The 24,960-nt window shown below is 35.2% G+C and overlaps 2 protein-coding genes across 2 annotated transcripts in view; one reads left to right on the top strand and one right to left on the bottom strand.

Annotated features, from left to right (window-relative positions):
* The window catches only part of IRAG2 (inositol 1,4,5-triphosphate receptor associated 2), a 118,446-nt gene extending 109,234 nt beyond the window's left edge, over positions 1–9,212 (top strand). The window contains exons 34-40 of the mRNA XM_081818941.1: positions 1,661–1,808; positions 2,673–2,716; positions 4,184–4,246; positions 4,360–4,406; positions 4,686–4,787; positions 6,717–6,824; positions 7,609–9,212. Coding sequence (XP_081675067.1) covers positions 1,661–1,808; positions 2,673–2,716; positions 4,184–4,246; positions 4,360–4,406; positions 4,686–4,787; positions 6,717–6,824; positions 7,609–7,852 — 756 coding nt within the window. The 3' untranslated portion in view covers positions 7,853–9,212. The remainder of the gene's footprint in view (positions 1–1,660; positions 1,809–2,672; positions 2,717–4,183; positions 4,247–4,359; positions 4,407–4,685; positions 4,788–6,716; positions 6,825–7,608) is intronic.
* Positions 6,239–24,960, bottom strand: part of DNAI7 (dynein axonemal intermediate chain 7) — a 42,731-nt gene continuing 24,009 nt past the window's right edge. The window contains exons 6-12 of the mRNA XM_081818940.1: positions 20,152–20,227; positions 17,485–17,645; positions 14,820–14,976; positions 11,816–12,030; positions 10,813–10,980; positions 9,335–9,448; positions 6,239–8,609 (exon numbers count right to left, since the gene is read on the bottom strand). Coding sequence (XP_081675066.1) covers positions 8,334–8,609; positions 9,335–9,448; positions 10,813–10,980; positions 11,816–12,030; positions 14,820–14,976; positions 17,485–17,645; positions 20,152–20,227 — 1,167 coding nt within the window. The 3' untranslated portion in view covers positions 6,239–8,333. The remainder of the gene's footprint in view (positions 8,610–9,334; positions 9,449–10,812; positions 10,981–11,815; positions 12,031–14,819; positions 14,977–17,484; positions 17,646–20,151; positions 20,228–24,960) is intronic.

Genomic DNA, 24,960 nt, shown 5'->3' with positions numbered 1-24,960 from the left:
AAAGGGGAATCTTTCATACTGTTGGTGGTAATGCAAACTGGTGCATCCACCAAGTGGATGGAGCTAGAGGGTTTTATGCTAAGCAAAATAGGTCAGTTAGGGAAAGGCAAATACCATATGATTTCACTCATCTGTGGATTTCAAGAAGCAAAACAGATGAACATAGGCAATAGAAAAAAAAAAACGGGGCAAACCATTAAGGAGACTCTCAATTGTAAAGAACAAACAGGGTTACTGGAGGGTAAGTGGGAGATGGGCAAAATGGGTGATGTGTATTAAGGAGGGCACTTGTGATCAACTGGGGATCATATGCTAAGTGATGAATCACCAAATTCTACTCCTGAAACCGGTATTACACTATATGTCAACTAAAATTTGAGTTTATTTTCATGTACTGTTTTAGACCCTGAATGGATATAACCTGGCAAATTATGTTCTTGAGTTCTAGAGATTTTTTGAATTATTTCCTTTTCCACATTTTGTGGAATTTTCTATGCTTTCTTGAGTTCCTGTTCTTGGTCTGTTGGATCTCCTGAACAGGTCCTTTTTCATCTCTTTTCTGCCTTTCAATTTTTTTGCTCTAGTTTCAGGGAGATTTCCTCAACCTTACCTTGAAACTATTTTATTGAGTTATGTATTTTTGTCATATTTTTAATTCCTAGATTCTTTTTATTCTTAGCATGTAGTTTTTTTATCTTGTTATTTCATGGATGTAATACTTATTCTTAACTCTCTGAAGATATTGCTATTTCCCTTGAAGCTTTTCTGTAGTTGATCTCCAGCTTGCTTTTTTTCTATGTTGATTTTCCTTTCATGGTAGAGGGTTTCCTCTGACTAGTGATGATCCACTATATAGCTAAATGGGAGCTGTATGTAGGGCAGGGAGGGTTCTCATTGGCTCTGAGCTTCACACAAACTGGGATGTTTCACTGGGATATTCTTGATGTCAGTAGTTTTAAGACTTTTATCTTGCTACGTAGATTCCTCAGAGGAAAATCTTCCAGTTGCCTGCTTTGTGAGTATAAGCCTGGCCACCTGTGTTTGCAAGTTGGAAGGAGAAATCAGGCTAGGAATCTCAGTATTCAATATGTATACAGACTTTTGCCTAAACCTATTCTTTTCTCTGTGATCCATTCACCGTCAACTGTTACTGCCCAATCCACAGGCTGCTTCTCTCTCTCTCTAGATATCCAACATTTATAGTCTTTCAGCAAAGTGGTGAAGGGAAGTTGCTCAGTTGGCCTGAATAAGGGAGGAGATCTGCAGCTCTAATCACTTTTTCTGCAGGTTTTCAACCATTTCTTTTCACATACCTACCTTCACATTTAATTCCAGAGGCACCATTAATTCCTGAGCCTGTATGGCTTTCTGTGGTGCAGCCCAGGTTGCTTGTAGGCTTTTCCTACTTTTTCTTAAGGTTCAGGTTTTTCAGGTCTTAGTCATTCACCACTAGTCCTACTACTAGCAGGCTTTCAAAATTTCATTATACCCTCTTCTATTTGTTCTGTGTCTTCTTTTAAAACAAACAAAACCACTTCATTGTAATTTTAGCGAGATTTGGGGATGTAGTGAAGATAGATGTATGTGTCTAATCATTTTTTAACTGGATATCAAGAACAATATTTTCAATGTAAATTTACTTTTTTTTTTTTTTTACTAGGAAAGCCGGGTTAGTAAAGCAGTTGAAGTGATGATTCAGCATGTAGAAAACCTGAAGAGAAGGTATGCCAAAGAGCATGCTGAATTAGAAGAACTGAAACAGGTTCTTCTGCAAAATGAAAGGTCTTTTAACCCTCTTGAAGATGAAGGTAATAAAAGTTTAATGGTATCAGTTATGTTTTTCTAAGATTCTCCTCTTTCATTCTCTTACTAATTCTTATTATGTCTTTAGTATAAAACTCTTAGGTTAAGGTTATGTTAGAATAATAACTCATCCTGTTATTTATATAGCCCCAAGTAAAATGTAAGAAAACAGGTTGGGACACAAGGAGGATTCTTTGGTAATGACACCAAAAATTCATTAAATTAATTTAGATTGCTGAGATGAGAGAATATATTTCATCCAACCCATTGAGTTGACTCTAATGTTCTCCTACTCAGGGTATGTTAGAATTGGCTCTTCCTCCACACACAAAGCAAAGCACAATAAATTAAATGAGCCACTCTCATCAACAATGGTTTTCTATTTCTTGAAGAAGGAATGACTCTGGCATAGTAAGCTGGCAGACGGATTGGAAAATAAGGACACATCTGAGACCATGGGAAATACCTTAAAAATATAAGGTTTATATAAATCTTGTAATAGTTTTATTTTAAATAATGTGAACTTTTCTGAGCAGAATTATTTTAAAGATCTCTTCCCTTTTCTAGGAAAAGTAATCATATTTGATAACCTTCTGATCTATAGTTTTGGATTCATTTATTCAGCCTATATCCATGTAGCATCTCCTATGTGCTGGGTAAGCACTGTGGACATATATAGTGACATAGAGGACAGTATTCAGATGGTAATTGTTATGAGTCACCAAATGATAACCAGATATTTTTACTGTTCAGTAGTCTCTAGGGTCTTAAATATTTCTGACTATTGCTTTTCTTTGTTAAGAAATAAGACCGTTGCAATACATTGCTTATGTAATTCCTCAAATGTGCAAATGTGTTTTTCCTTTCAGATGACTGCCAAATTAAAAAGCGTTCATCTTCCCTAAACTCCAAGGTAATTACTAGTTGACTTAACAGTCTATCAAGTGTTACAGATGCGATGGTTTCAAAATATTATTTGAAACAACGCGTTTTTAAATGTAAATCATGTATATTTATGTAGATATGCATACGCATGTTTAAGTTTATATATGTATACTTTTATACTTCTTACTATATTTGTACATCATTCAAGTTTGTCTGAAAGCAAGAGGAAAGCCAGATAGTTTCTCTCTCATGTAAAACTGGAGATGGAAATAGGCAGTCCAAAAATGGTAGAGGGGCTTCACAAAATCCACAGAGCCCAGTCTCCTCTTGCTGCTTCTTCCCCCTCAGCCCTCCGCTTCCACCTCACGGTCTAGGGTGGCATTACATCCAGTCACATGCTAGGAAAAAGGAAGACATAAAAACAAGTGTTCCCTCTCCCTCCAATGACAATTCCTAGAAGTCCCAAATAACATTTCCTTGTCATTCTTGGTTGAAAGACCAGAAAATCCATTTTTATTTCTGGAGGCTTTGTGCCTAACTGAAAATCAAGGTGTTCTTTACCAAATAAAAAGGGGGGAAATGGAATATTGGGAGTCAACCAGCAGTTTTTGCCAATCTGAAAATCAGAATTTCACAGAATTTTTGAGCGAGAGACTTTAAAATCATTCCATCCAAATCTCTTTGTCATAGATGAGGAAAAGCACTTTCACAGAAGTTAAGTGATTAGTAATGATCATGCAGTAGCAGAACCATGGTGAGAACCCAAATTTCTTGGATTGCAATTTGATATTCTTGATACTCAGCTAACCTATGAAATTAGGAATGGAGGTTTAAGAAAACGATTCACCTTAAGCTTCTTTAGCTTATTTCCTACACTTAATATATTTTTTATTTCCTGAAGTTGTACTTAAACTTTAAGAATCACAGTAGTATATAACATTTTCCTATGCAAATCTGAGGCTGACAAATAAACACATCCATTTATCAAAATATCCCGCCCATCTTTAAATGTCTTAAATGGAAAAAATGAACCATGAAAAAAACAGCTAGAAAATAGGTGCACATGTATCTCCTCTTGAGTTGGGAAAGCCTCAGCATAAAGTAAATGATAGCAAAAGAAAGATTCAGCTGCATTAACAATGAAAAAAACTTCTGCCAGAATTATCATTAATGACATTAATATGGGCAAAGATCATATAGTTCCCAGAGCAGATTTATACATGATTATTCGCATAAAAAAAGTGTTCAATGTCACCAGAAAACTAAACAAGAAACTTTATTTGGCAAAAATTATACTCATCCAGTCTTGGAGAAGGTAGAGTATAAATTGGTACAATATTTCTGGAAGGCAATTTGGCCATAACAAAATATGTCTACGGGTTAACTCAGCAGTGGTCAAATGCAGGGATGTGTACGTACAAGGATATCCATTAGTGTCGTATCCAATGTAAAATACTGATAGTTTTCTAAATGTACCTTTGCCCTCTTCGGGTAGCCATCTTCTCTCCGAAGGGTGACCATTGCCTCTTTGCCCAGAAATATTGGAAATGCAGGAATGGTAAGCAAATTCCTAAGTGTTCTTAATCAAAAGTAAATTCATTTTCATATAACAAAAATATAAACTTCACTAAAGTCGTATTTCATTATTTCTTTAACATCTGAAATTTAAAGGTGGCTGGGATGGAAAATGACCGATTCAGTAGGAGGTCAAGCAGCTGGTAAGTGTAATTTTAAGGTTGCTCTTTGGGAACCCTACTGTTTTATAATTGACTGATGTAGATGTCTGCAATAAGTAATAAAGTAACATTTGATTTGCACAGGGTATATGCACAATAATTATACAATAGGTGTACAATCATGAAATTTTATTATGAAGTGAGTGTGCCAACAAAAAATAGAACATATAATTTTTGTATTAATTTAGGTAGTAGGAAATAAATTGATAATGGCTACAGATGTATTTAATTTGACAAGTGGCTATAATCATCTTTACTTAGGCGTATTTTGGGATCAAAGCAGAGTGAACACCGTCCCTCATTACATCGATTTATTAGCACCTATTCCTGGGCAGATGCTGAAGAAGAAAAATGTGAACTAAAGTAGGTAAAGCTTGGTGTGTGTGTTAACCTGACATGAGCTGGGAAGTAGTGGGGATCACTTTTATTCTATGGAAATGAGATAATGCTGCATTATTCAAAACAGAATTAAGACTTTTATAAACCATAGTGCATTGCATAAATGTTATTTGCAAATATATTTACTCTTGTAGCACTCAAAACTGTAAGGTTTGAGGTCTTAGACACTGAAATTTGCCAGAATTGTGAAGATTATTTTTTTCCTGTATAGGTATCTGGTCATCAGGGAGAAAGGTCAATAAAGAGCCACAGAAGTAAAATGTCCATCTACTTAGATGAAAAAACAAAACAAAACATGAATTATATGTAACATATGTGTATATAACATATAGCCACATATGTAATATATGTGCACTGTATATACCTCTGTCTTCTCTTTATGTAAATGAACAGTAGGGGAAACAAAACTCTATATTGCTATGGAAGTATAGCAATAGGTAGAGGGCAGAGGAGGGACATGAAGAAATGTTGCCTCTAAGTCCTTGAGTGACATTGGACCAATTGTTTAACTTTATTTGGTCTCCGTTTCCTCATCTGTAGAGATCTTAATGAAATGATTTTATGTTCATTTTATACATGTTCATACCTGCCTACTATGTGGTAGATACTAAACTCAATCCTAAGGGGTATAAAGATGAGTAAAACATAGTGCCTACCCTCAGGTTTTGTATTTGTTTTTAAAATAATCCTGGGAGCGTACTGCATGTGCTGAAAACCATTTTCAGATTTAGAGTTAACGTAATGGATTTTTCTGATCTGGGTTAAAAAAAATCAAGTTTTCTTCAAAATATTACAATATTTTTTGCTTTTTGTTGGTATGGTATGATTTCTACTGAGAAGTCTTAGCGAACAAAAGACTGAAATCTTGAGAATCTTACAAGAATTCAGTGTTTTGGGCCTTATTTTTTAAGATTTTATGTATTTATTTTAGAGCATGCAAGTTGGGGGAGGAGCAGAGGGAGAGGGACATGCAGATTCCCACGGAGTGTGGAGCCCAACGTGGGGCTCGATCCCACAACCCCAAGATCATGACCTGAACCCAAATCAAGAGTCCACATTCAACCAACTGTCATGCAGGCACCCTGGGCCAGGTTTCCTTTAAAAATGAAAACTAGCCACATACATTCCCTATAGATGTCCAAGAAGGAAGGAAAAAAAAAAACAAACCTCTGAGAAACAGTTGCCTTTGGTAATAGTGAGAGCATTATGAGCTTGGAATTTCAAAATTCAAATCCAACTAGGAACTCATCAGTAAACATGGTAATGAAACAAATTATGTTGAGGTTAAAGGAAAAACTCTTTAGACAATATGATTTTATTTAAAATATATTTGGTCCAATTTCTATTTCCCAGCTCATTAAATAAACACTTTTAAAATTAAGATTTTTAAAGAAGAAATGACACTTTGATATTACTCCAGTTTAGCATAAAATCCACTGTTAATATATTAAGGGGTAGAAGGAGAAAAATTTTACCATATGTTGAATAAAAAGAATACAGAGGAAGAAATATTCACCTTTGTTTTTTAAAGTTTAGTTACTATACACAAGCAGAGAAAGAAATCACAGGTTAATAATACCAGTTATAATATGAGTGGTGATAACTGACGAACTTCTACATGTTCTTTGTAAAGTTCTCCTTTTTACTTATCCTTTGGCTAGTATCCCAACTTCCTACAACAAACATTTTTCTAAATATAGCAAGTTTTTAAAATTAAATTCCTATAAATAAAAATTTAGGAATTTGATTTTAGAACTATATAGCACATCTTTCCAAAGCAAAACAAATACCTGAGAGCCTCTTTAGTAATACAATAAAATTTAGCAATATTTTCTAAATAATCTGGTATTTTATCCATAGTTTCAAACATTTAAACATAATACTTATTTACAGAACTAAAGATGACTCAGAACCACCTGGAGAAGAAACAGTAGAAAGGACAAGGAAGCCAAGTCTTTCTGAAAGGAGAAATAATCCATCAAAATGGGATGGATCTTCAATGTAAGTTGTCTGCTTGCTAATGATACCATTTTTGTGGAATGGGGAAAGATGAGGCAGGGTTAACAGGTTAATCTTAGTCAAAGTACTAAAAGACCTGTCAAATTGTTAAATTTAAGATAAAAAAAACAAACTTCACATGGTCTACAGGAGTTATCCCTGAACCAGTGACAGGTCACAGTTAGGAACTTGGTCCTGGAGCAGAGGGGCCTAGGCAAGTTCATCTACTTTTGAGCGGCAATTTCTTCATCTAGAAGATAGGGACGACAACAGTAGCACATGTAAAATGCTAAGACTTAGTTGATGTTATAGTAGGCTTTTCTTGTGTGTCTCCTTTCTTAAACTAAAAATAGTTTAAATTTCAATATAGCACAAGTCCAGGGTATGGTGAGAAATAAGTGACATATGTATATACACACATATCATGCTCTACTCAATAAATAACATTTTTGTTTCTACTACTGTAGGAATTTAAGATGCCTTACCTGATTGAAAGAATGAGATAAATACTCAAATGTTCTTGTTAGGAGTTAAATAATGCCCGAGTCACCTAAATTTCAGATCATCACCATAGCATTTCTTAACTCTAAATCATTTCTTTAATTCTAAAAAATTATTGGGGTGGGAGTGGGGCAAATTGTGGCCCAAACCAAGATAGCAGGTCACATTATGTAGCTTATTATAAGGCAATGTTTGTGGTAGGTAGGGCAGATCGATGACTTGACTGGTATTGTTGGCAAAAGGAGTGTTTCTAGTAACAGATTCTGAATTTGTGTTTTCCTTATAGTTATGACACAGTAGCTTCATGGGCAACAAATCTCAAGACTTCCTTCAGAAAGGCGAATAAGGCACTCTGGCTTTCTGTTGCATTCATTGTACTGTTTGCAGCTTTGATGAGCTTCCTCACAGGACGATTCTTCCAAAAGTCTGTGGATGCTACTCCCATACCAGATGGGGACTCCTGGATGTCTGTAGAGCAAATCTTGTGGCCATTTACCAGACTCCAACACAATGGACCACCACCAGTGTGACTAGAGCACATCTTAACGTGTGTGTCTTGGTTTTTAAAGTTTCAGTATCTGAACTTCGTAAATTAGTCATTTTTAGCTGGGAAAGTATAGCATTGAACCAGAGGGTCTCAGAAGGACTGTAAGGTATTTTACATTCCCTCTTTCTGCGATTTCCTCTCTGGCTAAAATACAATGGGGAGGAATCCTGCCTGTGATTTTTAATGAGCTTTTTGAGGAGGAGGTATTATATATTGTTTGTCAAAATTTATTGAAATAAAGAACCTCAAGTCTTCCTAGAGTGAAAAGTGAAAGTCTCAGTAGGCCAAATATTCATCGGGGGGGGGAACCCCACTTTTTAAAAAATAAAATTTGAGTATAAAATGCTTATTAAATTTTAATAACCTCTTGAAATATATTCACTCGTTACATTTTATTGAAGAAATACCTGATTTTGCTCCAAGTTGCTTGATTCTTCATACTGCATAAAATTTATCAGTGGGGATTAAGAATAGCTGAGTAATCGAGTTGAGAGTAGCATATAGCACACAGAGTCAATAAACTGGCAGTTGGAGCTCCTAATTTTTTCCATTGCTTTTTTGGAAGCAAAATCCTTAACCATGTGATATAAAGTAGAATGAAACTCAGTTTCTTCTTGAAGGGCTTCAGAGAATGCCTCACTGTCTTCATTGATCTTGAGCCTTTGTGCTCTGTCACCACTAAACATTAAAAGGGTCCAATTAGGTTTCTGAGTAGGTTCTTCAGTAAGGTGTTCCTTCAGCTAAAGAAAAAATTAGAGAAATCCATTAATAGCTCTTCTTTTAGGTATTTTGGCAGAGTATAATTTGAACTCAGTCCCCAAAATTGCTAATATAAAAGAACCATTCTTCTTAAACCATGTTTGTATGGAGCTTATCAAAATGTATTAATTCATTCAACAGAGATTTATTGAGTAGCTACCAGGTGCAGGGAAGGTTCTAGGTGCTGGGGATATAACAACAAAGAAAAAACATATTAACAGTTGCAACAATAAAATCGGAGCTGATATTCGAGTGGGAGAAACACACAACACACAAGTAAATATGGTGGCTCACTTATGCTAAAACAAACATTCATCAGCTTTTAGAATTTGGTATCTTTTTCATCAGGCAGTAGTAAATGTGCCAAATGTTAAATTGGAGGCCTGTCTCTGAGGAAAAAGTTTGTGAATCATAGATATATTCACATTAAAAGCTTCCATCTGTTCTCGTGTTGATGTAAAGAGTTATAAGGACGCTAGCCTGAAGTCAAGAGTGTTTGATACCATAATGGACAATGAAGGCATAACCATTATATAGTTTGGTTTTATATCTTTGACAAAATAAACAAAAGTGAAGTTTTAAAACTATTTCGGAGGTTAATTTTTTTCACCTTTCCAAGAGGAGAAACCACGGCCTATATCCATTTAGCTTTTGAGTATCTTCTTTTGGAGGACAAAGTAGTTTTATGGGTTTTTGCATACTATACCTTAACTATAACTTTTTTTGAATTACATACTATATTCCACTTGCTCCAACCAAATGCAAAAGCAGAACTTAACAGGGCCAGTTGTCGATAAGCTTTCATTTCTACTAAAGGATCCTGTCAATATAAAAACAAATAGAGTTGATCATAGAGCCTTTCAACAAGTCTTCCATCTTTGGCCTCCTACAGTCGCTTCTCAACACAGAAAAATCCATTTAAAATGTAAGTCAGATGATATGATGACTCTGTCAGAACAGGGCAATGGTGTTGCCTTTCTCTTCTCAGAAGAGAAGCCAAAGTCCTAACAATGACCTACAAGGGCCTCTCTGATCAGACATCCCCCCCCACAGACATCCCATTATCATCTCCTTTGCTTCTCCTTTTGCTCTCTGAGCTCCACTTGGCTAAATTCCCCACCTTCAGGTTTTGTTCAGATCTTACCTTCTCATTGAGTGTCCCCTCCTCCAATACCCTATTTGATACTGTATGTTGCCCTAACCCCATGATTCCTATCTGCCCATTTTTTCCCATATAAAATATAAGATTATCTAGTATATTTTTGCCCTCCTCTGCTAGAACGTAAGCTCCACAAGGGCAGGTACCTTTGTTTTATTCACTAATGGATCCTAAGCATCTAAAACAATGCCTAGAATATGTGTTCAGAAAAAAAAATTCTTGAATATTGAGATGAATAGTACACTACATTCAGCATTTGTAGAGTAACTGGCAATTGAGTTACATATGTCCACACTCAGTGATATTATTTTCAGATGTTATATGTCTACCTATATTGTCATTTTCTGGTATATTATAAATGAGTTCTATAGCCAAGAACATCTTTCATGATTAGAGCCTACTTTGGCTTCATTTATATATCATAAATATTTACTAAACATCTGATTCAAGGAATATGCTAGGTGCTAGAAGAATCATAGGTGATGAAAGAACAGTCCTCATCCTCATGGAACACAGTTTAACGTGGAAGGATCTTATTTAACTAAAGTCTTATGAGTAACGTGAAGCAGTATGCAGACAGGGAGCCTCTCCCAAGAAACAGAAGGAAGTGGGTTCTGTATATCAGTGGTCCTTTTATGTGTTTAATTTTGCCTAATTTGTCATGTTTGGGAAACTGCTGAGTCATTTACTCTTTTAAGAAATCTTACAGATATCCAGCCTGGAAGAAGAAAGAAAATAAACAAAATGCAAAGTTGCTCTAACTACTTTTGCACTAAACTGACCAGCTGTGGATAATGCTCCATTTGTCAATATGAAGATCATACTACAGGCTTACTTTCTTGGGAAAGATTATTAAACTTGAGAGAACCCTGGATTTCTGGTGTTGCCATTTATTCCTTCCTAACCATAATTCTGTATAAGTGAATATAGAAAACCTAAAATGTACCTGAAGAGTTACATAATATTTAACGCTTGCTAACATTCTAAATGTCCATTACATTAAATTTGGAAAGATTTGTTCTTACCTTATAATTTATAACAACATAAAAATGAGAGTGTCCACTAGGGAAGATATTCAATCCAGCTTCTTTCAAAGCACAAATGAAAGAAATAGGAGTCATCCATTTTCCTTCCAAAATAGAGGAATGCTTTTTGTTATTTAGTTTGATTGATGCTAACATGCAGAGGTTTTCCTAGTTTCAATAAGAAGAAAGATAAAGTAAATTATTACATCATTATTCCATTTCGAGCCTTTAGGTTCGTCATACTAGTTTTTTTTTTTTAGCTCATTCTGTATTAAAAAGAATGCAGGACAGATATGTTTTGGGCCAGCTCTGAGAAGTCTCACGTAAAGTCTCCCTTGTTATCCCAACCAGTCCGGTCGGTCAACCCTTTTGGGGCTTTATCTGAACAAATCAAGGGACTAAAAGATCTCTCAGGTCTCCACCCATTGTATGAGTTATGATCTAAGAACACTGAATATGGTCACACTTAATTACAAAAGCTATTTGATAGCTATTCATGTTGCCACTTTTAAGGATAATTTTTTTCCACATATAAGGTTTAACACAACAAATGCAAAATTATCCAGTTTTAAAGTTCACAAAATGGCAATTTGAAAGTGTACAGAGTTCACATCTCTCATCTGGTTTTAAGGAGGAAGCCTCTTTAGAGTAGATCAAAAACTCTCTGGAAGTCACACTGCAACAGGCTGGTAGCTTCATTAATTGGTTTATTATTTAATTTATTAAATTAATTTATTATTTAGTTATTTCTACTAACTTTAGGGTACAAATTTGCACATCACTTGTTATACATTATTACCTATCCAATCACTATTTCATTTAGAAATTATGGCTCAAAGTATATTTTAAATATATTTATAACTGATTTCAATATGTAAATTGATTCAATATGTAAATTCATATTTCAATATGTAAATCACCAGTGACTGATTACTTTGACATACTTTTACTGTCATCAAAGCGGTTTACCGCTCTCATGTGACTTACTGTAATTGTGACTTACCTTAATTTGTATTTGAATCTCAGTAAATACTGTAGTCACAGTCAAAAGTACTTTATTCACATCAAGTGGTCTTAGTTCCCATGACTGGAATGGCATATTAATATGAGAATCCTGAATCAAGGTAACGGGGCCAAAAGTTTCTAGGCTGAATGTTATAAGTCTCTCTTCTGATTTGTAAGAGACATTGCTGATGCCATCAGTTTGCCAATGTTTACCTTCATAATAAGGAAGAGAGTAACAGTTTCATTTTTTCTATATAAAAATAAGATGAATGAAACCACCCAAACAACTGCAAAGGTGTATCAATTGATCGTTTACATTTAGAAGAGAACCTCTACAAAAAGCCACTTTTGCTGGGAGGTTCTTCCTGTCTACAGGATCAAATCCAAACTCCTCAGCATGATATATAAGGCCTTCAGAATGAAGACTCATTCTCTGGCTTCAACCCTTGCACTTCCTACACCTGGTTTTAGCTATGCTTTTTTTTCCCCCTCCCCCAACAGCATCATATACCGCTGAGCCTCTGCACATGCAGTTCTTTCTTCCTAGAGTACTTAATCCTTTAGAGAACCCCTCCTCATCTTGTTTTAAAAAAAACTTTAAAATTCACCCATGTTAAGTATATATTTTTAGTAAATTCACCCAGGTGTGCAACCATTACCACAATCCAGTTTAGAACATTATTATTCTCTCCTTAAGATCCCTCATGTCCATTTTATAGTTAATTATTCCCATTCTCACCTCTAGCCACAGGCAGCCATTAATATACTTCCTGTTTCTAAAGATTTGTCTTTTCTGGACTTTTCATATAAATACAATCATATGTGGGTGGTCTTTTGTGTCTCTTACAACTTAATAATAAAACACAACACAATTTAAAAATGGGCAGAAGATTTGAGTAAACATTTCACCAAAGAAGATCTAGTAAAGGATAATAAACACATACAAAAAGATGCTCCACATGATCAGTTATTAGGGAATTCAAATTATAACCCCAGGAATACCACTTCATACTCACTAGAAAGGCTAGAATAAAAACGATAAATAATCACAAATGTTGGCAAGGATGTGAAAGGTGGGAAACCTCATATAATACAGGCAGGCATGTAAAATGGTACAGTTACTTTGAAAAACAATTTGACAGTTTCTTAAAAAGTTAAACATAAATTTATCATTCAACCCAGCAATTCCAGTCCTAGGTATATATGCAAGAAAAAGGAAAATGTACATCCACACAAACACTTGCATGCCAATGTTCTTGTAGTCTCTTAAGGCCCACTTCAATATTCCATACTAGGACAAGCCTTCCTTAATACTCCAGGTGGACCTGCTGTCCTGCTGCATAGCACTTTTATCTATTATGCACCTTACTGTATCGTATTATGTGGCTTTTCCCTGTCTGCCTCTCCTACAACTTTGAAAACTCCTAGAGGAAGGAACTATGTCCCATTTATTCTATATTTCTTATTGTGTAGCATAATTATGGAATACATGAGTCATTCCCTTCCTAGAATGCTCTCTCCATCTCCACGTGGCTTTCTCCTCACATGCAGGGTTCCACTCACTATTTTTAACTCTTAAATTCAATATAACAAATACAATTATATTGATTAAGTTACTCATAATTCCTCTTTTCGTTTTTACATTAACAAAATTATTGTAATTTTTTTAAAGGTAAAAATTAAGTATCACCTATAAATAAACTCTCCAAATTTGTAGTATTTCCTGGAAAAAAGTTTCCCCATGGGAAGAATTATTGGAGTTGTATATTATTGCTGTCTAATTACTGCAGTCAGAGACGAATTTTACACATTATATTTCCCTGAATCATGTGGGCTAACTTATCTTGTCTAATACTAATTTAATGTGAATAATTTTTAACATAGTAAATATTTAAAAACATTACCATTAAAGGAAAAGTGAAACTCCTAAAGCAACGTGAAGGGAAGAAATTACCTAATTGTTCATTTTGATATGTTTTATAATTTAATGTTTTGATAGACCTATACTGTTATTAATTCATAAGTTATTTCTAGAATATAAATATCTTGTGGCTATGTCTACACAACCAAAAATGTGGATTACTGTAGCTATCATAAAAAAAGTTTAAACTACTAAACTACATAACATTTACCCTTCCTGGTAGAGAAATTCCTAAATTCTCTGCTCCTTTGACTACATAAATGGATTAAGTAATAGCTTTGTGCCTTTATGATCTGTTCCCAACCTGTCACCAACTAAGTAAATTCCTCCATAAATATGAATGTAAAATGCTTCACATTAAAAGTAAAGCTATACCTCTTTCCTCTAGCAGCCTCAAACCTGCATACATTAATTTACCAGACCAAGACTTCTCAAAGTTGAGCCAGTCAACCCCAAATGAGGTATTTGTTAATGATTAGTAAATCATTAGCTTATATTTCTGCTGGTACTTCTGACTTTGTTGATATTTATTTCACATTCTGGATAACCAATAATTTCCCATGGTTCCACAATCAAAAGTTATAAAGAAGCAGAAAGTGGCTAGTGTTCTTCTGTCCCGGGTTTCCCAATGGCTCACTCCCTATCTCCAGTACTTGTTTGTAATAAGATTTGCAATTTCTAAGTTATTAAGATTAAAATAAATTTTAATCACACCAATCTGAATTATGTAGTCATTTCAGGAGAGAGTAGGTTTTTCATTTAATTTAAATTTTCATGTGTCCTACTATTTTGATATTTTTGTTAATTTATTATTTTTTTAAAACATAATGACATAAGTAATTGTTCAGAGATTATGGCAGATCTAAGACTTCAGGAACTAACAGTTATAACACTCAATAAATAAATTCCAATCCCTATTCATTTCCATCAAGAGCAAACAAAGCAAAGACTCTAGAGTTGCCATAGAAATGTGTAAGATTAGAAATTACAGAGTTTACACACTGTATTTTCTGTTTTAAGGATTTGTGTTATAGCTCTTTTCATTACATAATTATCAAAGCTGATTAAGGTATTGCCGTACCTTCAGCATCCCACCTTGCAACCATAGGATCCTCAAAAAAGATTACATTCTTCTGAACCTCAAGTGTGACCTCTATGGGTGGGAAAGCATTTTCTGTTTCAACGTCTTCTGTAGTTTCTGGAGGATAGATATATTTCTGCAATCCTTCTTTGAGTATCTTTTAAAAATGACCAAAATAACATCAAGTTAGAAGCTGACTGGTAACAATTAAATATGTAAATATTGCTGAGTAAACTATATATAATTATTCCTAATAAGTGCTGAAGATTGGTCTCATTTAACTAAAGACTGACTAACAAAATGTCACAACAAAATTAAAAAGATGATTGAGGAGGAAAAAAAAAAATCACTAAATCTGAATTACAGAATCTTCCTATGGTCCAGGTTCTATGCTGGGACTTACTCATCATTTTATTCCTCCAAGTAATCCTACAAGACATATATTTAACAGAGATAACTGGGACTTAGAGAAATCAAAGAATTTGCCAAAGATTACAAAATGACTTCAAGGAGGCACCACAACTCAATAACAGAGCTATAGGACCCTAAATCTCAGATTCCAATACCTTGGTTAGGGTGTGTAGGTGAAGAGAGAAAAGAATATAAGCAAACATTTTGAGAGGTATAGAAACAAATGGATGAAAGTAAATTAAAAATCACACGTTGGTACACCTTATACAATGCTTTATGTCAATTATATCTCAATAAAGCTGGGGAGAGAAAGTAAATTAAGCCAACAGCAGATTTCTCTGGGATGAAAATTTGTCCATTATTTGAACATAGAAGAGAAGGATCTAGGGAAGGAAGGGTAGGGAAGATTAAGAATGGTAAAAAATAGAGGAAAAAACTGGATGGGTAAAAATTCTACAGGAGGTAGAAGATTACTGAAAAGAGACTTGAATAAAAGGAAGAAGACCTCTTTGTTGAAGAGAAAAACAAGCGTAAAGGAGGATACTTCGTGCTCAGGTGGAGAACATGGAATGGTGATATCAGGACACCAACAAAATTCAAGAACAGATCTTTGAATGAATTCTTGGAAATCCTAGCTCTGGCTGGGCCCTTCCTATGGATAAAGAATTTTGAAGGCCTACCTTCCCCAAAGAGATGCCTTTCTGTGAATCCCCATTGTCCTTCAAGTAACCCTGAGGTAGGAAAAGCTGATTCAAATAGATTGTTCAAAGTGGCTACAGACCAGGTTATCTACCTCAGGCATGCTCTAATAAGTGCATTCTCACTTGTGGGAAGAATGGGAAAGGAATACCAGTATCATCCCCAAGGGGGTGATAATTAGTTTGAGGGGGCATGAAAAAAATCATACTCTTTTAGGTGTAAAGCACAGCTATATATTTAGTACATACACAAATATATTGTATATCTATGGTATTAAAATTTCATGGGGCGGGTGGCTAGGAAAGAAAATGTCTACAAAGGCTCCTTAGAGAGGTGATAATGGGGAAAAAAATAAAAGTTGAGAAATACCACTCTATTACGAGAATGTACCAAGGTCCTTAATGGTAGAACTGTGGGTGAGAAGTGCCTGGCAGTCTATGTACATGATGTGCTGGAGGAGAGAGAGAAAGAGGTTGGAGAGACAAGGAAAACGAGAGGGAGGGGAAGAACTCAGAAAGGCTGGAAAGCAAAAAAGGGAGGAGGAAGGGTCTATGACAATATAACAGGATATATTTGGGACACAAGCCACCATGAAGTAAAGTTAAAATAAACCAATACCAGGGCAAATGTTACTATTTATTGAAACAGGAGTGAGGAAGTCCTTCAAAATGATCTAACACCTGCTGTCATTAGCATCCTTACTAAAAGTGTGGAGCATGCATCAGCAACATTGCCATCACCTGGATCTGTGCTTCTCAAACTTAAATGTGCATATGAATCACCTGAGGGTCTTCTTAAAATTCAGATTCAGTAGATCTGAGGTGAAGCACCAGATTATGCATTTCTAACAAGGTTCTAGGTGATGCTGACGCTGCTGGCTCATGGACCACACTTTATACATCAAGGATCCAGACCAGTGGTTCTCAAACTTTGAGGTGTGTTTTGCTAATACACAGACTGTTGAACCTCACCTCCAGACTTTCTGATTCAGTAAAACTGAAATGGGGCCCATGGATTTGCATTTCTAGAAAATTCCCAGATTATGCTAATGCTTTTGGTCAAGGGACCACATGTTGGGAACCACTGATCTAGACCAGGGTACACAAACTATGGCCCCTAGAAAATCTGGCCCACCACCAGTTTTTGTAAATAAAGTTTTCATTTATATATGGCTGTCTTATTATTACGATGGCAGCACTGAGAGTTGCAACAGGCTGGTATGGGCACAAAGCTGAAATATTTACCATCTGGCCCTTTACAGAAAAAGTTTGCCAGCATCTTAAATAGACTATCATTAAGACCAAACTGGCACAATCTAAACACAGTGCTATAGGTTTACAATTAACATGCATGAATTATAGTTCCAAAATTCGTATTATTTTAGAGTCCTTTCCTTTAGTATCTGATTTAAATTTTATAAATTAAAGACAGTTTAAAATTAGTTTTTCTCTTTATGCTTGCTTAATAGGGTTAAATTTCATTAGATGTTAGATCATTTAAGATAAAAGTGTGAGAAATTATTCTACTCATAAATTTGATTCAAAAATCAACCTACTTCCACAATCATCCAGCCTTTCATTGGTTTACACTGTGGGGGAAGCTCCAAAATATCCAAGTGGTACACTCCACCCAGGGTTGTGAATTGGCATAAATCAACCTCATTGTCTTCAAAGAAACACGGCCTTTCATTAGCATTCTCTATCAGCAACAACTGTGCTAAAATCAATCAGATTAATTTAGTTTCTAAACAGATTGTAACATTTTGGTATTAGGAGGGAAAGGAAAAAATTCTGATACTGGAAACGAAGTATTTAGCTACTAAAATGTCAAAAAGTGGTTAACTCAAAACTATTCACAAAGCTAACCTTTGAAGTAGTAATAAGCATGTATAATGGTAGGATAAAGGGGAGGGCTCCATTTATGGTGTATATACCAAAACTTTAAGAATTTGCATGTAATAAGCATGTTACTATTAAAATAACTTCAAAAATGTATTGTAGAGGAGGAAAAATAATTTTCCCTCTACCTTCTGAGTTCTTGGCTGAACTTTTATAATAAAAGATTAACAAGAGACAAAAACATTCATTTATTAAATATGTATACCTCGTGTAAACATGGGAGATTACCCAGGGAAAAATGAGTAATCTGAAGAGGTGGCTCAGCACTCTGTCTTACACAGCATCTTCAACCAAGAACAACAAACTTGTGGGGAAATGACAAAGGAAAGGAGTTTTAGGTTTCTGAGGGTAGAGAAAAGGCCTAGTAAGTAAAGTTTGTTATGCAAATTCCTCTGGTACCCTCTCTAGGCTGATAGGGTCTGAAGTTATCTCTGGGCATTAACCATTGTCCCTCTTGGTAGAGAGAAAAGGAGTGACACCTTTGAAATTTTATGTCTTGTTTTTAGGCAAATAGGAGGGTAGGCAGCTTTTCTTGCATCTGCACCTTTTCAATTGCTCTTAACTTAAAATATCCTTATGCCAAAGTGGCATATTTTGGGGTGGCATATTCTGCTACCCTTATTATAAAATATGAAAAAGTGGCTTAAGATAAAATTTGATAACTGATAAATTAATGTTTTTAAATTGGACACTATGGGGCTAAAAATCTGAAAGAAGAAAGTAAAATGGTGAAAAACATAAATTTTGGACCATATATTAAAGCTAATTTTCTTTTTCAACAAAAACAGGCCCAGCTCATTAAAAAAATAGGGATAGAGGCTTTAAAGTGAAGAACTGTATTGGATAATCCCTTCTGTTTAGAAATTTTATGGGGAAATTCTGTAATTCCATAATTCTCAGTGCACAATCAAGGGAATATTTTAAGTCACATATCACTAAGACCTGTCACCAAAAGTCTTTCAGTGTAGGGCTCTAGGTAAGAAAGGGAAATCAGACCACTTATAGGTTCCACCCTTTACTTGCTGTGTGACCTTATGCAAGATATGCTAATTAACCTGTCTTTTCTCCCTTTCCTCTACAAAAGAGATATTAATATCTACCTTATTGAATTTGGGGAAGTTGTGAGTTAATACATGTAAAAAACTTAGAACTGGTGCCAGACACATAGTAAAACTTAAGATGTGTTAGTCTTATTATTTATCATTATAATTTTCCTCTCCCATTGAAAGGAAGCACACTGAGAAGTCACTGAATTTAACCCATGGAGATCAGACACTAAAAATTAATGACAATATGCAAAGAAAATTCCAGTTAAGCAATTGCCCTTTTTCCCTTGTATACCTTCAATAAAATGCAGACTTTAATTTTCAAATTTATCTAGTTAATAATCCATTTACCTAAAAAGAAAGAAAAAGAACACCGTATCCAAATTCAGACAATTATGATATATATATATATTATTTGGGGATTACCATATAGAAAACCTCAATATTATTGACAGAGATTCATGGACTATAGTATCCTAATTCTAGCAGGAAAATTACCTCCTCAGGGTTATAGAAAAGTTTTAAAAATATAAACCTAGTTGGCTGCTGAAACAAAAGTGTGTTGGAAAAAGTGAAGAAGTAGACAAGATGTATGTTATGACAGATATGCTAAGAAATCTATAGAATCTAGAAAATTTCTTCGAAGTTCCTGGGAAGTGATATACATAAATCTCAAACTAAAAGATCTGCAAATTAGACATCACTATCATTTTGACATTTTTAAACTCTCTCAAATTTCTATTTTCCAAGATAAGACTGAATACAAAAGTGTGGAGAAATTTATGATTATGTATGTGTTTGTGAATATTCATTACAACACTGTTTGTAATAATAAAAAATTAGAAATAACCTTACTATCAATAAAGATTTAAAGAATCTTCCATTATTGGAATTATTATTAGCTACTAAAAAGTAAGTTTATTAATGTGTTCTGACTTAGGATAGTGCTGAATATTATTCATTTAAGTAGAATATGCATTATGTTCTATGTATGTATGTAGAATATGTTACATAAAATAAATATTGATAAGTAACTTTCAAACATTTGTATGGTATTTCATGGTTTCATTAAAAATCAAAAGAGAGCTACAGAGAGAAGAAATACAAATAGGAGAAATTTTGTTCATATTGGTTATTTCAGAAGAGGGATTATGAAGAATTTTCACTTTAAATATATTTCTGCAACATCTGAACTTTTTTATAATGACCCTGCATTTTTGTTGTAAGCAGGAATATCCCAATAAAGTTAAATTCTACAAATGTGATTTAGAAGAATACCTGATAAAACTGTTTCACTTAATAATTTCATCTCCAGTTCAAATTTTGTGGCTTCAGGTTCTTCCTGGACAAAACTCTACAGAAAACACAAGGACAGATGGGTATGCTTGTCAGTGTCTGCTGCAGCCCAGATTCACTCTTCACTCTCTCTCTGCTCCAGTTCCCACTTCGGATGCCTGCTACTTTAATTCTTAGGCCCCAAACTGACACTTGCTCTGGCAGAAAAAATGGACTCAAAAACAGTATTTTAAAAGTCAGTGAAAACGAGAGCATATCTCCACAGAACCTCACGAGGGCAGGAGCTAGTCTGCTGAGATTCTCTAATGACAGTCATCAAGGATAAAATAGACAAGGAGGCAATGCAAGCTATAAAAATATTATTTATATTTGCATTTTGATTTTAGCCAAGATTTAGATTTTCCTTGACTTTGGCAATCAACTCGCTGATAGACTAATTCCAAAGCCTGCTGTTGGGTGAGCCTCTCAGGGAAATTAAAGATGCCATGCACCAAGTAATGTACAAGATACTATGCTGTAGTGTAGTAAAATGAGCATTTCAATAGGAGGACATAAGATCTAGAATGTATATCTAAATCTGCCACTAACTTACTTCTGTAACCTTGAGCAAGTCATTGAACCATTTTGGGCCTCAAATTCCTGCTTTACCAACATATTGGGTACTGAACTGTGTGCCAGACATAACAACACAACGTGTAAACAATCCTAAGAGATGGCTATCATCTTCATTTTACAAAAAAGGAAACTGAAGCTTAGGGAAATAACTGTTTTAAGAATCAAATAATAGAAGTAAAGAATTTTGTATACTAAAGCTGTGTACACTGTAAAAATTTGGCTTGTGTGTGCTAATATTTGCTAACTGGATGATATCCAGTAAACTTCATTTGACCCCATATACCATCTGTACTTCTAGAGCAATAGAAAAATCTTGTATCAGAATTTTAGTCAGAAGCTAGTTAATCCCATCATGTCTCTCATCGTCAACCACTATACAGAGCCCAGTCTCCCTTAATAAATTATCTTTTCCCTTATTCTTGTCACTGTATTGTCCTGTGTCTTCCTCTTGACCACTTTTAAAACTACTGCATTCTCTGCCCTTTCCATGGCACCTCTGAAACTTCTCATTTACCAACTCATTCATTCAAAGAATTTTAACAGAGTGCCTAAATTGTACAGGCATTGCCAGATACTAGGAATAAACAACAAAAAAAAGACAGGTCCCTGACTCAAGGTGCTCCCAGTCTATTAAGGAAAGCAGGTAAACAAACAGTTATAATACAATTTTGTGGGTACTACAGTAAAAAGTCAGGGGGTCCATAATAGGAATATAAAGGAAGAATAGTTAATTCTGTGGGAAAAACATTCCGTGAGTGGTGAGGATAGGAAATGCTACCCAAAGGTGGTAAAGTTTGAACTAAATCTTGAAAGATAATTAGGTCTTCCTGAGAAAATGGTGGGACAGAATTCCAAGTGTGAGTGAAGGCAGAAAGGCATGAAGCAAAACAGAGTTCCAAACACCCCAAGTACTCAGGTATGGTTGAGGTGAGACATACTAAGAAGGTGTAAAAATTTGAAGCTAGAGAGAGACAGGAGCCAGAGTGTAGAGTTTAGATGACACTCTAAAGACTAGAATTTCTCCTATGGGTAAAAGAGAGCCCAGAAAGGACTTAATAGGAAAGTGGCGTGAAGAAGTTTGCATTTGGAAAGACTATTCTGGTGGCCAGCTGACAAATGGATTCCTTAGTGGAGAGTAAGAAGTCCAAAGTAAGAGGATCAGGGCCTAACTCAAGGTAGAAGTAATCAGGTTCATTAGAAGGAGCATATATGAGAGATGACACAGAGGTAGAATCAACATAACTTGGATGGTAACTTGATATAAAAGACAAGGGACAGGTGAAGGCTGATTTTCAGGTGTCTGGCTTAGGTAATAAAGTGCATGGTGATACAGTTATCAGGAAAAGACAAGGAGGAAGGACAAGTTTGGGGGATAAGTAATGAATTCAATTGTGGATATGTTGAATTTGAGGTGCCCATGGACATCCAGGTGGCCTTTGACATTATCATTAAAAAGCCAGTTGCATTTCTTTCTTACAGGAAGGATTATGATCATTAAAAATACCAAAGATCCTAGGCCAATAAGCAAGGCAGGCTTTCCAATTGACATCTTCAAAAAGTTGAGAATTCTTCAGAGTTTAGACCAAACTGGTTTCTTACCTTGTAGGAAAACTAAAAATTTAGATTGCTCAAGGGAACTTGTCCCTTAATAACCATAGCACTGCAGCAGGCAACAACAGGAATTTATCAGCTTCTGTGTTATCACATAACAGAATAATCTGGCATTTAACACACTACATAATTCAGAATTTTTACTATTTTATGTTACTCTTTAGCTCAACTGATTTTTTTCTGAAGCTGGACCACTTGATGCAGGAAGCAATGTGTCAATTTACATTCTGGTGCAAGCTCCTTAATCTTGCTAACTACTCCAGGACGTCTTCCTGCTACTGCAGCTGTAATATACTCCTGCACACAACTGAAGCTCCAAACCGCATCTGTTGACACTATAATCCTTCATAGTTTTGTACATTATGAAGCTCCTTGTGTTAGTTGGGTATGAAGCTGAAAAAAATGTTTTTCTTCATATTATCATGTTTTATATCTGATCATGAAAAGTCCTGTTTCATCATAACTGTTTTACAAAATTGGCTGTTTTCCACAGATTCTTTTTCTTCCTCTCCAAATAAACTTCAGTAGTGTTTTGTCAAGTCTCAAAAATTACCAACTGGAATTTTCACTTGAATTGCACTAAATTTATACATGTATAATAAATCTATAAAAACAATACTTTCTAAAAACTGTTTGCCTGGAAACATTGACAGAATATGAAACAGAAGGTAGCCAAACTATAACTTTTCAATGAGACCTGGGCTCAAAAGATACAGGAATTGGCTTATAATGTGGGAAGAACTTCATAGAACACTAGCAAAGTATTTTTTATTGCAACTTGATAAATGCACAGATATTGTAACATGGAAAATTTTTAATATATGTATGATTTGAATTTGATATAAAACAACCTGGATCATGAATAAGATCAGTGGAAACAGAATAGAGATTCCAGAAATAGATCTCATGATCCACTCGGGAATTTAGCATTTGGCATTTCAGATCAATAGGAAAAACCTAGGTTCGTATGGTAAGTGTTTTGAGACAGTTGGCTAAGATTTGAAATAAAATAAATTTAGATTCTTCCCACTTCACACTAAAATAAATTCCAGATGGATAAAAGATTTAAATGTAAAAACATAACTAAACCAATCAAAAGTCACAAAAATCATGCATGTATTTGGTAAGAAAGTATATGTTGATATCAACAATTATCAGTGCAGTAGGTGATCTTCATATTGCACATCTGCAAAACATCAGCACTGAATACAAGTTGGTCTAGAATTCTATTGTCCATCAAAAGAATATCTATATAAAGGAAGTTCATTGATCTGAAATCCAATTTTTTCTTCAAAAGGTGATTTAGAGCTTCAGAATAAATTGTTGGAATTGGTTCTTCATAAGGAATTAAAATGAATTTTGAAAATACAGTATCATTTGCTTCATCTTGTCTAAAAGCTAAGGATGATTATCCTGAGTTTGCTGAAGTCTCATTTATTCCCATGGCTTTATACCATCTGTAGGCCAGCGGTTTCCAGATCTACGCTAGTGATGCTCTTCGGGACACACACCATCTGTACTGCTCAACCGTAGAAGTGCAGCGCACAATGCGCACGCGGACATGGAGCTGTGCCTGACTGCTCAGAGCTCTAGGTTCACATCTGCCTACCTGACATTTCCATTTGTGTGTCCCCAAAGTACATGCCCAAAATAAAACTCTTGTTTCACTGTCATTCTCAACCAGTTCAGCCCATTCCTGTGCATCTCAGTAAACCGTACCACCATCTGCTTAGTTTCCCAAAATAAAAACTCCACAGGATTATTTATTTTACCTGCAAAACATGTCCCAAACATATCCACCTTTCCATGTCTCTTACTACCACCTTCGACCAAGCACCACTGCTTCTCATGCTTCCCCACTGCTATTTAACCAGATGCTGGGCTTCTACTCCGGCCCTGCACAATCCATTCTCTACACAGTAGCCAGAATCACTTTGCAAAGCTATAAATCAGATCATGCCACCCCCCCCACTTAAACTCTCTAATGGCTTCCCACTGCATTTACAATAAAGTCTTAACTTCTTACTCTGGCCTGCACAGCCCTGCTTCTTCTGGCTTCTGCTTTCCTCTCTGATGTCATCACACACCACTTTCCTCCTTCCACCATATGTCAGGCCACTGGCCTTCTTACCTGGCACTCATTTCTGTCTCATGATGTTTGTAGTAACTGTAACTCTCAGACTAGAATATTTTTACCCTATTACATAGCTGATTCCTACTAGTCATTCTCAGCTTAAATAATAATTCATCATACAACCCCTCCCCAACCACCCAATCTAGTTACCACCAGTCACTTCCATAATCCTGTTTAATTCTGTGCATGACATTTATTACTGTTTTCCAGTTTTTCTTATTTATTGTTGGTTTCTCGTGACTCATATATAAATCATGAGAGCAAGAATCTCATTTGTCCTTTCATCATTGTCCTTTGAGGAGAGAACAGTACCTGCATACATAGTTAGACATTCAATAAATATTTGTTGAGTAAATAAATAAGCACAAGGTCCAGGGTCTGACCATGAAAATGGGTCACTGAAGGAAATTTGTGAGAAGCTGAAGGTCACT

This window comes from Leptonychotes weddellii, chromosome 5 (genome assembly GCF_054177405.1).
Source record: "Leptonychotes weddellii isolate Sample4059 chromosome 5, ASM5417740v2, whole genome shotgun sequence".
In the NCBI taxonomy this organism is placed as follows: domain Eukaryota; kingdom Metazoa; phylum Chordata; class Mammalia; order Carnivora; family Phocidae; genus Leptonychotes; species Leptonychotes weddellii.
The sequence above is the reverse complement of the archived record's forward strand: the minus strand, read 5'-3'. Positions and strand labels throughout refer to the sequence as shown.